Source organism: Chionomys nivalis, chromosome 6, assembly GCF_950005125.1.
Source record: "Chionomys nivalis chromosome 6, mChiNiv1.1, whole genome shotgun sequence".
NCBI lineage: Eukaryota > Metazoa > Chordata > Mammalia > Rodentia > Cricetidae > Chionomys > Chionomys nivalis.
Genome location: NC_080091.1, coordinates 43,000,079 through 43,015,094, shown reverse-complemented (window position 1 = coordinate 43,015,094; position 15,016 = coordinate 43,000,079). Strand labels below are relative to the sequence as shown.

The 15,016-nt window shown below is 48.0% G+C and overlaps 1 protein-coding gene across 1 annotated transcript in view; it reads right to left on the bottom strand.

Annotated features, from left to right (window-relative positions):
• The window catches only part of Evc2 (EvC ciliary complex subunit 2), an 81,161-nt gene that overhangs the window by 44,759 nt on the left and 21,386 nt on the right, over positions 1-15,016 (bottom strand). The window contains exons 6-8 of the mRNA XM_057772127.1: positions 13,426-13,560; positions 10,504-10,643; positions 3,068-3,392 (exon numbers count right to left, since the gene is read on the bottom strand). Coding sequence (XP_057628110.1) covers positions 3,068-3,392; positions 10,504-10,643; positions 13,426-13,560 — 600 coding nt within the window. The remainder of the gene's footprint in view (positions 1-3,067; positions 3,393-10,503; positions 10,644-13,425; positions 13,561-15,016) is intronic.

Genomic DNA, 15,016 nt, shown 5'->3' with positions numbered 1-15,016 from the left:
ACCAGAAGAAAAACTCATACTTCGCAGGCCATGTGGGATCTTAAGGTTTGGTTGGGATTTTCTGCAATTCACTTAAAGCGTAAAGACTATACTGAATTCATGGGTTACATGAATACAGCCGAGGCTGGACTAGTCTCTAGGGCTCTGTCTGCAAGCTGTTGATTTGTATTTATTTTATTTTATTTGGGATTTCTCCATGTAACAAAACTAGTATAGAACCCACTCTGTAGTCCAAGCTGCCTTGTACTATTTTTGTAGGGAAAATCAAAAACCAAAAATCAGAACAAATTCTGATGAGGTAATTTGGGGGTTGAATCACTACATAGCAAGTTAAATATACTCTCCCTAAGAGAGTGGTTTGAGGAAGTGTGGGCTGAACCACAGAGACAGACAGAGCATTAGAAGTGTGTGTGTGTGTGGGGGGGTGTCATCAGAGAAGCTTGAATAACATCTACCCCCAAATACATGTACATGTCTAGGTCCCGGCCTCATAATTTAGAAACCTGTAAATCTGAACTTCTAAGGATCTTTGCAGGTTGAACCAAGTTAAGCATCTCATATTTGCATCCAAGACCCCAAATTAAAAGACAAGTGACCTCAAAGAAGACAGAAAGAGGTGACAGAGTTCTAGGAAGAGGCCATGAGAGGATAGAGCAGGGTGAAAGTGACTTAGCTACAACCCCAGGAACACACGGAACCACCAGCAAATCTGTCAACCCAGGAAGGCCCTCCGTAAGGTCCTCAGAGGAATCTGGGCTCTGCATATATCCTGAATTGTATTTCTGAACTTCAGAACCACAAAAGAACAAATTCTCATTTTTTTTTTCTTTTTAGACATCAGATGTGTGGCACCTTGTTTTAGCAGCCATGGGAAGCTAGTATAGCATCTACAGGCCACAAGCCCCACCCCAGACAACATAGCATTGAGGCAAGCAAAGCAGTACCGTGGAGCAAGGGAACAAGTGGTGCACAGTGAACCCTGCCCGTCCTTCACTGCAGCCCTGAAGACTGAGTGACCCTGAGCCACCAACTGAGATCTTTTATTCTCTTCTGGGGATGTGCTGTGTTTGCCTGGCAGGTGGGGCCTGAAAGCAGCTGTTAGGCAGTTTCTCTGCCTTCTGGGCTTCAGAGGACATGGGTGTTCAGACCTGTGCAGGCATAGGTCACATGGCCTGGACACCTCTCTTGTTGGGAAGACAATTCAGCCTTGCTCAGCTGTGCCTGGGAGATCGCTTCTCTCAGGTAGGCAACTGGCATTTCTCTTCCATTACTTTTCCCATCCACACTGAGGGGTGCTCAGAGGACTTAGGATATAGGGCGCCAGATGTAGGCCAGGATAATTTGTGTAACAATGTCTTCCAAATTAACACTCCCTCCTAGAGGGAGGAGAGAGGCTCAAGAAGTAAAAAAGAGCAGCTAAGTTCAGAAAGTAAAGGAAACTCAGAAGGCTCCTCTCCAAGGCTCTGTAAGCAATAACAGTTGTTTGGGAGATGCAGGGAACTGCCTGCAAGTTGAGCAGGGAGCTCAAGGGATGCAGCTTTTGTGAGTTGTCATTCATGCTGCTGTGGGCTTTAATGGGGATGCAGCTGCTTCTGAGTCTCCCATGCCCCCATAACAACTTCAGCAAACTCACTGCTTCACTAAGCTAGGCTGGGGTGGTACCAGTTTTTCGGTCTGTCATCGGCTCATGGCGGAAGTAGACATTTGTTCAGGTCTCCACAGGAAAAGTCACACAACAACTCTAAGTCCAGGCTTGCCTGGCTCTAGACCTGTGCAGGATGGAGCTGTCATTCAGTAAATGGCAGTCCCAAAGGGACACACGTACTCTGACATCACAACCAACCATGAACTGGCCACATCCTCTGTTAACGAAGCCTTTCTACTCTTCCCATGACCACTACAGCACCATGGATAGAACTGTATTATAACATGGCTGACCAGTGTCGTATTTTTTCAAATACGAGCATATTTCATTAGGACATGAGCTTCTTGAATGTAAGAGGTTGAATTCAATTTGGTATCTGTAGTCCCCAGCCTAAAGGAGAGAGACAGTAAGGTACCCATAAATCTTAGCAAAATTTCATGGATGGACAGATGTGTGGTACGGGGTTATGTGGATGGATGGGTGAATGGGTGGAAGTATAGATGAACAGATAGGTGGAAGGAAGGGCAAATAGACGGATGGATGTAGATGATAGGACTGTGTGTGGTTGGGTGTACAGATAGCCAGGTGGGTGGTGTATCAATAGATAGACACAGTAGTGTGTGGATGGATGAGTGGATGGGTGGATGCATGGTTACATGAATAAATGGGTGGCTAGAAGAGAGGATGGGTGATTAGATGAAAAGATGCATGGATTGGAGAATGGGAGCATGCATGGATAGCTAGGGGGATAGGTAGAGGTATGGGTAGATGTGTGTGTGTGTGTGTATGTGTGTGTGTGTTATGAATTGATGGGTGGATGAATGGCTAGATGCACAGATGAATGAATAGATGCATGGATGGATGGAAGGAAGAAAGGAAAGAAGGAAGGAAGGAAAGGTGGATGGAAGGGTGGATGGGTAGGTTATGGATGGATAGGTGGATGAATGGTTAGATGGACAGATAGGTGGATAGATAGGTGAATGAACTGATAAATGGATTGACAGATGGGTGGGTGGATAAGTGAGTTGGTAAATTGATATTGATGGTTAGATGGATGGGTCAATGTATCAATAGGTAGACAGGAGAAAAGACAGGCAGCTAGGTAAATAAATGGGTAGATATGTGGATGAATATGTAAATTGATAGGATGATGGTTGGATGGATGAATGAATGGATGTATGGATAAGTGGATAGATGAGTAGGTAGAAGGATGGATGGATGGACAGATTGATGGATGGATCAATAAGTAAACAGATGACTGATAGGTGAATACATGGGTAGATGGGAGGGGTAAATAGGTAATTTTGATATGTGGATGGACAGAAGGATGGAAGGACAGACAAATGGGTCAGTTAAAGCACTGATAACTAATGAGAACTTGAAGAGGAATGAACAATATGCAAGCCTTCAGGGTTGCCTTACCCTCTCACTAACTCGCTTCAACACCTCTTCTACTTCCTCCATGGCCACCATCTCCCTCTGGTACTGGCTTTCTGTCTTCTTCCTTGTTTCTAGGTCACATTCTGCCGTCAGTGCCAACATCTTCCGCTCATACTCCTCTTGTACTTCCTTCTCCAGCAGCAGAAACTGCTCTTTGAAAGTAGCTGACACCTTCCTCTCTGTTTGTGGAGAGAGGTGGCCACCACTGGTCAGATTCTTCATCAAAAGGGCAATGATGTCCTTACTAATTTGGTTCCGACAAGCCTCCAGGTCCGCATCTGCCTGATTCAGGGTTGCGATCTCCAACCTTAGAAACAGAAGTCAAATGGGCTCCGTTACACAACAGAACGAGGGACTCCTCAAAACTGTCAGGCTTTAAGGTATTTGTGGGTGAGGCCTTTTCTCTTTCTTTCCCCTTCTTTTCTTCCCATTTTCCCACCTATCTATTCTTTCATAATTTGAATGCAAAATGTCGCCCACAGGCTCACTTGGTCAGCAGTTGGTCGGCACCACTTGGGGATGTTATGGAACCACAGGAGCTAAGGCTTACCTGGAAGAAGTGGAATGCTAAACTCAGGCCTTGAGGGTTTTAGCCCCACCATGCTTCCTGTCTGGTCTCTGCTTTCTGATCCCCCCAGATGAGAGCAAGCAGCCTCACACTCTTGCTACCAGCCTTGAGCTGCTCCTGTGGCCACACTTCCATCACGATGGATGGCCCATTCCCTCAGTCCATGAACCAAAGTCAAGATCTCTTCCTTTAAATTGGTAAGCCACAGCATGTTTAAGCCTCTTGGATTATCTGCCTAACTGGCTTCGAGAGGTCCAAGCCAGCCATGTATAGAGACCCTTTCTCTACCCATGCTTTGCAATGGTAGATATCATCTGTCATTTGATGGGGATCTGACAATATAAAAATATTAAGGAAGCTATCACAGAAAATCTCTAGCATTTGAAAGTGGAGAACACACTGTGGTTAGTGTCAGTTTGCTTGAATTTTGTCACTATTCACCAATCCCACTAGTTCTATTCCTTGCCATATGTGTTTGAGCACTGAAAACAAATCTTAGATATGCCATCTTATCTGGAAATGCCTCAACATGCATCTGTAAGTGTGAAGAAGATAAACAGATACACATACAGACAGAGAAATGGGTATCTGGCCATTCATATGTGTGTGTGTGTGTATATGTAAATATACACATATATATCTGAAGAGTTGTAGCAAAACGCTACCTTGAGTTAAAGGCACTTCAATAAAGGATATTCCTCTGGAAGAGCAGTCAGGGCTCTTAACCCTGAACCATCACTCCAGCCCCCACCAGTCCCATTTTAAAGGACAACTCATGTATTGGCTTCCTTCATTGTCTCAGCAAGTACTTAACTGCAAGGAAAACTCTGTTGGATCCAGGAAGAATCACAGAAGATGCCTTAAAGAGGTGTGTGCACGGTTAAATGCTAAATGAGCCAGACAGAACCTCACAACTTCTGAAAGAAAAGCTGTGCTCTACTCTGACGCAGACAAAACAGACTTCACACCTTTAATGAAGCCTGGTGGGGCAGAAGGAAGAATGGCTCCCCAACCATGTCTTTCTTCAGTCCTGAGTACATGACTCCAAGTCACAAGGCAAAGAAGCTGAGGCTGCAGATAGAGCCATTGCTCAGCAACTGACTCTAACATTCAAACATCAATAAGGAGGACTTTCAACTTAGAAGAGAGAGGTGGAGGAGTCAGGGTCAGAGGAGGCGATCTGAGGAAGGAAAGAATGCAAGCAAAGATTGACAGATCTGAAGACCTAGGAAGAGCTGAGCACTGAGTGAGGCTGCCACTGGAAGCTGCAAAGCTTGACTTATGCCTGGTGAACCCCTCAGACTCTTATCCCCAGGATCCTAAGACAAAACATCGCTACCGTGAGCTGCCAAGCCTGTAGTGATCTGTTACGAGCGAACAGCAAGCTCAAAAACACCATGCCAGGCAGCTGCATGTATCACTCATTCTTTAATCCAGAAATATGGCAGCCTGGGCTAGGCATATTGTCTGTTCTCTCTCATGGCTGCCTAGTAAATTACTTACTAACTAGAGAAACTCAAGAAAGAACTTGGTTTTCCTACCTGCATTGGGAAAATGGCCTTAGATTGTTATTCAAATTTGTATCAAAGAAATAATAATTTCACAGCACAATCTCCTAGCATCTTGTTGGCCTAAATACTCGTACTTCCCCCCGTAGCTCCTCCTTCCCTGGGGAAACTGTCTGCTGAGGGGTCAGAGCAGATAGCTTGACAGGCACCCAGCTCAGAGACACTGGTTGCAGCCCTATCACTGCCCAGCGCTTTGCATAGATTGTCAGAAGAGGCAGCAAGAAAAACTGTCAATGTCCCAAGGCCACAAGATACAGAAAGAGTCTCTCCAAATCGATTAAATTTCCAAGCTATTAATGGCATTAACTCTCATTGTTAATTGCCCAATGGCTTAAAAAAAAGATAAGCAGAACAAATTCCTCGCTCGTACATAGCATTAGAGGGAATGCTCTGGGGAAGGAAGACAATTCCACCCCCTTCCTGCACTTGTAATCATTTACAGCACAATGAAATACACACGCGCCTCCATTACCCCCAGGACATCAAGACATCAAGAAGACAGACACTTGGGGTGACACGGGATGGGGTTCTGATGCTGGAACTCCTGTACTGCTCCCTAAACCGGTGCTTGCAGGGTAATGTCTAAGAAACACCACTGTTTAGAATTCCCAAGAAGCAAATTACAATTAACACTTTTGTAGGCTACTGATAATAAATAATGAGATGGTATTCCGAGACTAAAGAAGCAACCCCCAAGGATACGTGACCCAAAGAAGCCAGCAAACAGATCCATCTTTCTGCACTGAGGGCGTTGACAGAGGAGGACCGCTTTGCTACTTTGCAGAATGTTTGGGAAGAATAAAAAAAAAAAATATGAGTTGCAAAAACAAACATACCGTATGGTTAGCATGTAGAAACCTACTCAATATGTGTATTTACAACTTCAGCACAACAAATGCTCCCTACACCCCTACTGTGTACAAAACAGTCTGCAGACAGCATAGGGGCAGCAGCGACAGCTCAGAGCTGGCAGTAAGCGGAGTGTCACAGAAAGAAGCACAGCTCTGGATGTCTTCCCTATGCTCCCTGTCTCTGAAGCATCTGTACTCAGTATTTGTAAAAGACCATTCTTCAGCAGCACGGTGGATTTGAAAGTGCACTAGCCTCGGTGCAAGTCCTTAGCACACACATGACCTCAGGCAAGCCAGTGAGCCTCTCTGAATGGCAGTGCCCTGGGCTGAAAATTGAGCGCCCATGAAAATTTCATATGACACCAGATGCTCGGTGTGACCAGGTTTCTGGCCAGGATAGAACTAAATTACTGGAAGCATACCATGTTTCTAGAACCTTCTGTGATGTGCCAATCCTACCCAGTTTCTCTTTCGTCATAACAGGTCCCAGCATGCATTGGGACCAAGCTCACTGCCACTGTGACCACGGTTAGGGAACCTGATAAAAACCAAAGGACACAAACCCCTCGCCAATCCTCTTTGTGAGAGGTGCCTTTGATGCCAAGCTGAAATGCAGGCAAGCCTTTCAGGAGTTAAGCTGGCACTGATAAAAGGGAACAGTACCACCTGGTATTGGAAATGCAGCAACAATCAAGCTGCCCACTTGCTACCTCCAGTAGGAATTACAAGAGGATAAATGACTTACTAGAGAACAGGAGCCCTTGAGAGACTGACTTCCCTGCAGACTCGGTCCCTGACATTTCCTCTGTGGGAGCTCCTAAACCTATGAGAGGTCAACACAGAAAGACGCAAGGTAACTGACAATTCTAGGAGAAGGAGGGAAGGCAGATAGGCAGGCAGGCAGGCAGGCAGGCAGACAGACAGACAGACAGACAGACAGACTGGGTACCCAAACCAGTGTCCAACCACTGAGGCTAGAACATAGTTGGTCAATACATTTTTAAGACTGAGCTGGGGGTGGGGGTGGAGAGAAGACCCAGAGGTTAAGAACGACTGCCTGTGAAACTCCCAGGAATCTACAAGAATGACCCCAGCTAAGACTCCTGGCAATGGTGGAGAGGGTGCCTGAATGGGCCTTCTCCTGTAACCAGATTGGTGACTACCCTAATTGTCATCAGGAAACCTTCATCCAGTAACTGATGGAAGCAGATGCAGAGATCCACAGGCAAGCACTGGTCTGAGCTCTGGGAGGGCAGTCCAGTTGAAGAGAGGAAGGCGGGATTGCATAAGCAAAAGGTGGAGATCAAGATCATGACAGGAAAACCCACCGAGACAGCTGACCTGAGCTAGTGGGAGCTCACAAACTCTGGACTGACAACTAGGGAGAATGCATGGTACTGATGATGTAGGCCCTTTGCATGTGGGTGACAGTTGTGTGGCTTGATCTGTTTTGGGGGCCTCTAGCAGTGGAATTAGGACCTGTCCCTTGAGTTTGAGCTGACTTTTAGGAAACTATTCCCCATGCTGGGATGCCTTGTCCAGTCTTGATGCAGGAGGAGGAGCTTGGTCCTGCCTCAACTTGATATGCCATGCTTTGTTGACCCCCATGGAAGGCCTGCCCCTTTCTGAACAGAGGAGTGGATGGAGGGGGGAGTAGAGAGGTTGTGAGGGTAGGGAACAGTAAGAGAGGGAGGGGAAACTGTGGTTAGTATGTAAAATAAATAATTTAATTAATAAAAACGTTAAAAAGAAACCCACTGCCTGATCTTCTAGAGGATTTGTGTTCATTTCCCAACACCCACATAGCAGCTCACAACCATCCGTAACTCCAGAGCCGTGGAATTCAACATCTTCTGGCCTCTGGGGGCACCAGACACTTGCATGCTGCTCAGACACACATGCAGGCAGAACACCCATAATAATCAAATAATTTTTACGACTGAGATAAAGAAGGAGGGCGAAGGAGGAGGTTACTGAAAGAGGGTGAGGGAGGAGGGTTAGGGATGAGGGTGAAGCACCAAAAGGAGGGATGAATTTCACTCTGAGGCTGAGTTCTCACAGTCCATGCTTGCTAATCGATGTAAAATGCTCTTCAGACAAAATAAGATCAGCAACCAAGGAGAGACAAAGAGAAGGTTCCAAAGCCTGAGTATCACTAAAAATGTCACCACTCTCACAGCAGTAAAATTAGCGAGCTGCCACACCAAGGAGAGTTTCCAGTGATGGGGATGGAGGAGGGCTGGTCTTACACCCTTCACATCTGGAGTCAAACGCAGAAACAGAGGGGAACACGCTCCTGCTTAGAGGACTACTTCACTGGGTCAGAAGCAAACAGAGTCCTGCCTATGTGCAAATTAAACACCCAGCTGTCGATTACTCAAATCAAATCATCCCACCCAGCTCTTCATTCTCATATGCAGTGGGTAACACCTGACTTTTGGCCAGGAAATGCTTTGATAATTGCTTGTGTTCATATCACAATATATGAGGTGGTATTTTTGAGTTCCTGCTGGGAGCTTGCCTCCTAAGACAGGGTGGCAAATTTTAATTGCCATCCTTGGTATTCCAATTAGAGAATCGAGCAAAACTGAAGAAGGGCTTGTGAAGAGCTGTACACAGCCTAATCACCCAAGCCATGCATGCACACAACCCTGGGAGCCAGAAATAGACAGAGTCCTGAGCCCCAGCGTGTGTGAGGTCGGTCCTGTGCATCCAAGGCTCCTTGTCTGGCTACTCACAGGGCTACTGAACAAGAGAAGAACATCCGCCAAGTAGGGCGGAGCGAGCCCCCACTGCCAAGGACAAGAAGCTCACAAAGTACCATGCGTCAGACTCAGTGTGGCTCCTGTCCTAGGAGGAGTCACAACTGAAATGGTCCAACCTTGGATGCACTCTATGTGCCATGGGATGTAGGTTCCTAAACCCTGGGGCATAGGCCTGGCACTGCTTGGTTGGCTGTGCTTCTAGGCCCTTCCCTGCTCAGTACAATTTCCTGTGAGTGTGTGTGTGTATGCACACACATGGGGGGAGGGCTGTAGACCAGAGAGAGTGCATGTATATCAGAGGACAACCTCGAGTATCGTTTCACAGGAGCCTTCTACCCTGCTTTAAGAGACAGGGTCTCTCGCTGGCCTGAAGCTCACTGGTTGAGTCGGTTATGCTGTCTGGCCACTGAGCCTTAGGGATCTGTCTGTCCCCACCTCCCAGGCTCTGGGGTTATAACAGCTGGGAACCCTATTGACCACTAGCTGTGGCCCTGGAAAGACTTTCTAGCCTCCAAATCCTCATGTGAGGGGAAAACAATACTTCCCTACCCCACCTCACTCTACCCCACCTTACTCTACCCTACCTCACCCCACCTCTCCCCACCCCACCTAACTCCACCCACCTCACCCCTACCTTATCCCACTCTACCTCACCCCACCCTACTTCACCCCACCACACCCCACCACACCCCTCCCTACCTCACCCCACCCCACCACACCCCACCCAACCTCACCCCACCCTACCCCACCTCATCCCACCTCACCTCACCCCACCCCACCCACCTCACCCCACCTCACCCTACCCCACCTCACCCCACTTCATCCCACCTCACCTCACCCCATCCCACCCACCTCACCCCACCTCACCCTACCTCACCCTACCCCACCTCACCCCACTTCATCCCATCTCACCTCACCCCACCCACCTCACCCCCTACCTCACTACACCCCACCTCACTGCACCCCATCCCCACCCCACCCTACCCCATCTCATCCCACCTCACCTCACCCCACCCCGCCCACCTCACCCCACCTCACCCTACCCCACCTCATCCCACTTCATCCCACCTCACCTCACCCCACCCCACCCACCTCACGTCCTACCTCACTACACCCCACCTCACCACACCCCATCCCCGAGGTCTTTCTGAATACCTGAGTTAGCTTGCATCTTTTCCAGCCACGGTTTGGCAGGATGTTCTGCTGTGCACACAGCGCTGTGGGTCTTTATCAACAGAACAGAGTTCCACCCTGCAAACCACAGTCAGCACTGCCCTTGTCTCCTTTTCTAACAGATGTTTCTTCCCTGCTTTCTGTACTCAGTAATCAATGACCCAGCACACACAGCATGATTTCGCAAATGCCCTTGCTCCTTCTCATCCTATGTCTTCCCTTCTTCCTCCTGCCTGAAGTACTCCCTCTCACCCCACTTGTGGACACTTCTACTCCAGTCCCAAACAGGAGCGATGATGTCACCTCCTCCAGGGGAGCACTTCCAGGGCTCCAGAAGCTCCTCCTTCTGCATCCAGCCAGCCCAAATAATACTCAGTGCCTAGCTGCACTTGCAATCTGACCACCAAGCGACAAATGGATGACCAAGTGAACACAGGGACACTTAGTGCCTGCTGTCCCAACCCATCACCTCCTGAGAGTAGAGGACTCTTACTCTTCTAAGGCTTGAAGCATGCTCCCAGGGTCCTCAGAAGTCAAGATGTCAATCACTTGGTCATTGAGGGAAAGATCCTGGCTCACACCATTAGCAGAGGTGAAGGGTGAGGGCTCCAGCTTGTTCTCAGGGTGCTGAACCTGTAGAAGGGGAGAGACAGCAGAGTTGGCCTTCTGGGGAACACTGCATGCTGGGAGGGAAGGCAGGGCTGGCCTCCTCCCCTCTCAGACCAGCCCCTGTCCTAGTCAAAGCCTACACTGTCTCCCCGAATGGAAAGGATGCTGATTTCAACAGCCTCACACAAGCGTACTGCAATGATGAACAGAGATATGCAAAGACATACCCACAAGTACCCTGCTACTGAGACTGGAGGATAGCTCAGTAAGGACAGGGCTTGCCACGCAAACGTGACAACCTGAGTCTGAGCCCTAAAACCCACATTTTTAGAAAGCTGGCACAGAGGCAGAGACAGATAGACCCCTGGGGCTCACAGTCAGCCAGCATAGCCTAACTGGTGAGTTCTAGGTTAACGAGAGACCTTGCCTCAAAAAGCAAGGTGATCAGGGTGGTGGTGGCGCACACCTTTAATCCCAGCACTTGGGAGGCAGAGGCAGGTGGGTCTCTGTGAGTTCAAGGCCAGCCTGGTCTACAGAGTGAGTTCTAGGACTGTTAGGGCTACACGGGGAAACCACCATCCCATCCCCCCAAAAATACAAGGTGGGAAGCACCTGAGAACATATGTTCATGAGCCCCCACCCTAACTAAGGCACTATTGACAGTCAATGGCTTCTTGGGAGACGGAGACAGTTTTTTTTAGGGGTATGACCCTGGTAGGCTGACTCTGCTCCAGGGAATGACCCCACACCTAGGAGTAGAACAGAAGTACAAACCTGACTCAGTAGTTTTTTTTTTTTTTTTTTTTTTCAAGTCAGGGATAGATTTGGGAAGAGTTAGGAAGAGGGCTGGGGGATGAATATGATCGAAATGCATTATGTGAAAATTCCCAAAGAATTAATGGAATATATATTTAAAATGACAGAGAAATGATTCTTAAAATCCTTCATCATCATACTCCCCATCAGAGAGAAAGCACTAAGAGGCCCCCTCAACCTGAACACGATGTCGCTGGCTGCTCCCTGATGAGCACACAGGCATGGGGAATGACAGCAGCACAGCGACAGCCTGCAGGAGCATTGGCTAGGAGGCTGGTTTTGTCTGGTCTCCAGTACCTCAGACAGGCTGGCTCCAGGTGTCTCTGATGGTACTCAAGGACACACCTGGCACTGCTGATGACCCTCTCCTCTTGCCATGCCCTGGAGGCATTATTTCCTGAACTGGAGTGACTTCAAGTCTGGCTTCAGGGTATACTCCTGTGGAAATGCAGACCAGGAGCTGAAAGAGCTCAGGTCTAAAAGGTCCTGTGTGGAGTCTCTCAAAGCAAGCAGGGGACCCAGAGAGACCCCAATCTACCAGGAAGTACCCACAATGATTCCCGGACAAGTAGCTGCTTGGTTTATATATAAAGAAGAGGAAGAGGGGAAGATGGGAGAAGGGACTGGAAAAGCCCATTAGTGGGAACAAGAAGAGCTCAGCTCCCTAAGGAAAGTCAAGTCACTGGGTACATCCAGAAGGTGAGGTGAGGGATGGGAGGAAATCAAGCACAAGTTATGTCATGGGGGACTCACAAACCAGACCAAGGAGTCTGGCTCCACCCCAGAACAGTGAACCTTCCAAAGCGCCTCAGCAGGTGACATAGAATAGGGCTTGAATTTGGAATAGCAAGAATACACCTACCCTAAAAGTGGAGAGCCAAAATGTAAGGTTCTTACACCTGGCAATGTTTAAATCATCCATCAGTCAAATGTGAAATCAGTCTAAGTGTTCATCACCCATAAACACAATGGAATATTATTTAGCCATAAAAAAGCACCATCTTGTCTGTCTTAGTTACTGTTCTATTGCTGTGAAAAGACAACCCTTAAAGTATTTAATTGGGGGCTTGCTTAGTTTGGGAGGGTAGTCCATAACCATTATGGTGGGAAACAGACGGGCATGATGCTGGAGCAGTAGCTGAGAGCTTTACATCCTGATCACAGGCAGAGAGAGATGGAGACACTGTGCCTGGGGTGGGCTTTTTAAACATCAAAGCACATCCCCAGTGAAACACCTCTGCAGACCCATTAACTGGAGCCCACACATTCATATACATGAGCCTCAGGGGGCCCTTCTCATCCAAACCCCCGCAAACATGGGTGGGCCTGGAGGATGTTACCTCTGGAATAAGCCAAGCACTGTTCGCCATCACATGCAGAGTCTCACAAAGATGATCCCTTGGAGGCTGAGCATAGAGATAGTTAGCAGGGGAGGAGAGGGTGCAGGGGAGGAGACTGGAAGAGGCTGTCCAGGGCAGGCAGGAGGGAATCCCTGGGCAGTTCCATAGCACAGGGTAGTACCTGGTCACCAAGAAGGGGCCACATATTTCATACTATCTGGAAGAGAGTTTGAAGGGTTCCTCACATGGAGAAACGACAAACGCCTGAGGTGTGCCATGCTCGAGTGATCGTTACACACTGTGTGAACGTGTCAACCTATCACATGCTACCTGATAAAATCCACACAACTGTGTGCTAATTAAGAACAGTTTTTAAGGAATCACTCTAGGAGCTTTTGTTTAATTAATTCATGATTTAGTTAATTTCCCTATTTACCAATAATGCTGTGGACTGGCCTGGTAAAGGCTAGGCAACTGCTCTACCATTGAGATGCATCCCCAACCCCAGAGTTAAGGATGGGCTTGTGTCTCAGAAGAAGCAAACCTGAGCATCTATCCTTAGATCCCCAGAGTTGAGACACGTCAGGATGAAGAATGAATGTCCAGCTGACACCACCGCCTACTAAAGCATCCCTGGGAGGGAGACTCACCCGGAATCTGGCCAGCACACTTCTCTGCAGGCACCGACCCTTCGCCAGGAAGAACAGAGCCACCAAGGTCAGCACAAGGGAGATGAGGAAGGCTATGATAAAGCCTGCTGCATGGAGGCCATGGTTAGGTAGAACCTGCAAGGAGAGAAGGGAGGCTGAGGGTTCCTCATGTACCACTGCCTGACTCCCAGATCAGGTAGATGACCCCAAGAAGAATAAAACATAGACAAAATACAGGTGTGGAGAAACACCCAGAGTCCACATAAACCACAGAGACTGAGGGCAGGGGAGTGACTGCCAGGGGCTAGGAGGAAAGTGATGACAGCAATGGCTAATGGGTACTGAATTTCCCCTGGGAGTGATGCGAATGTTCTGGAACTATGTGGTATTAATGGATGTACGATACTTAATTAACACGATAGCAAGGTCAATAAATCTCATACTTGGTTATTATGTATACATATATATGAATAGGCACATACACACACATGCACCCATGCACACATACACACATACACACACACACAGCACCCACATTACAAAAGCTAAAGCACCCCACCATGGGTTAGAACATCTGTTTTCGGCTTTTATTTTCTTTTTTTAAAAAACTTGATCTATTTTTGTAACATGTACATTGCATGTATGTCTGTGTGAGGGTGTCAGGTCCCCTGGAACTAGAATTATAGACAGTTGTGAGCTATCATGTAGGTATTGAAAATTGAACCTGGGTCCTCTGAAGGGCAGGCTGAGCCATCTCAGGACATCTGAGCAGCCATTACTACTGCGAGCAGAGAAGAGCTCGGGGTAGAGGAACAGTTGGGCAACAGTAAGTGGATGTAGAACCGAATAACAGAATGGATGTGAGCTGACAGTGGCCCTGGATGACCTGGTACCAGTGACACCCTCTACTGGGAAGACAGGAGCCAAAGCTGAGGCTGTTAAAGTATTAAACCAGCCTCAAGTCATCAGCCATAAATGTCCCCACAAACAGCAGAGCCAAATTCCACCACTCAGTGGAGCCGGGACACAAGCAGGCCTACGCTGCAATGTCTAGGCAGAAAGCAAAAACGGTGGCTGCAGTGGCTGCCACCCCCAGAGCATGCTAACTTTCTTCCCTGCCTCTTGCAAAGACTCCTCGCTCATCGTGCCCACCCCTTTAATCACACATTCTCCGCAGCCTTGCCTTTGATAGATTCTTCATAGCATTTATGAAGAGTGATACTGCACAAAGAGGCCTTTCAAGAAGACTTGAAAAGACGGGAATTCAATGCCACATTACAAAGACACAATGAAGGCTTGTTTAGAAAGTTTGGCTTCGATTATGTGATAAATACATGTATAGGCTTCGAAGACAGGAAGCTAACACAGCAGCGGTAGCTCTCCCTGATGATGGGACTGCTGGCATTGTTGAGCTTTTCTGTGTGGTAAGAGGCTGGGTGCAGAGGAAATCTCAGGATGCCCAGCAGCCACACCGTAATCCTGCCCACTCGCCCACTCCCCAAACTCAGGAAAAGGGGAATATACACAATGACTCTCCTTGCTCACCCACCCCTCCATACATGGGAAAAGGGGACACACATGACTTTTCCAG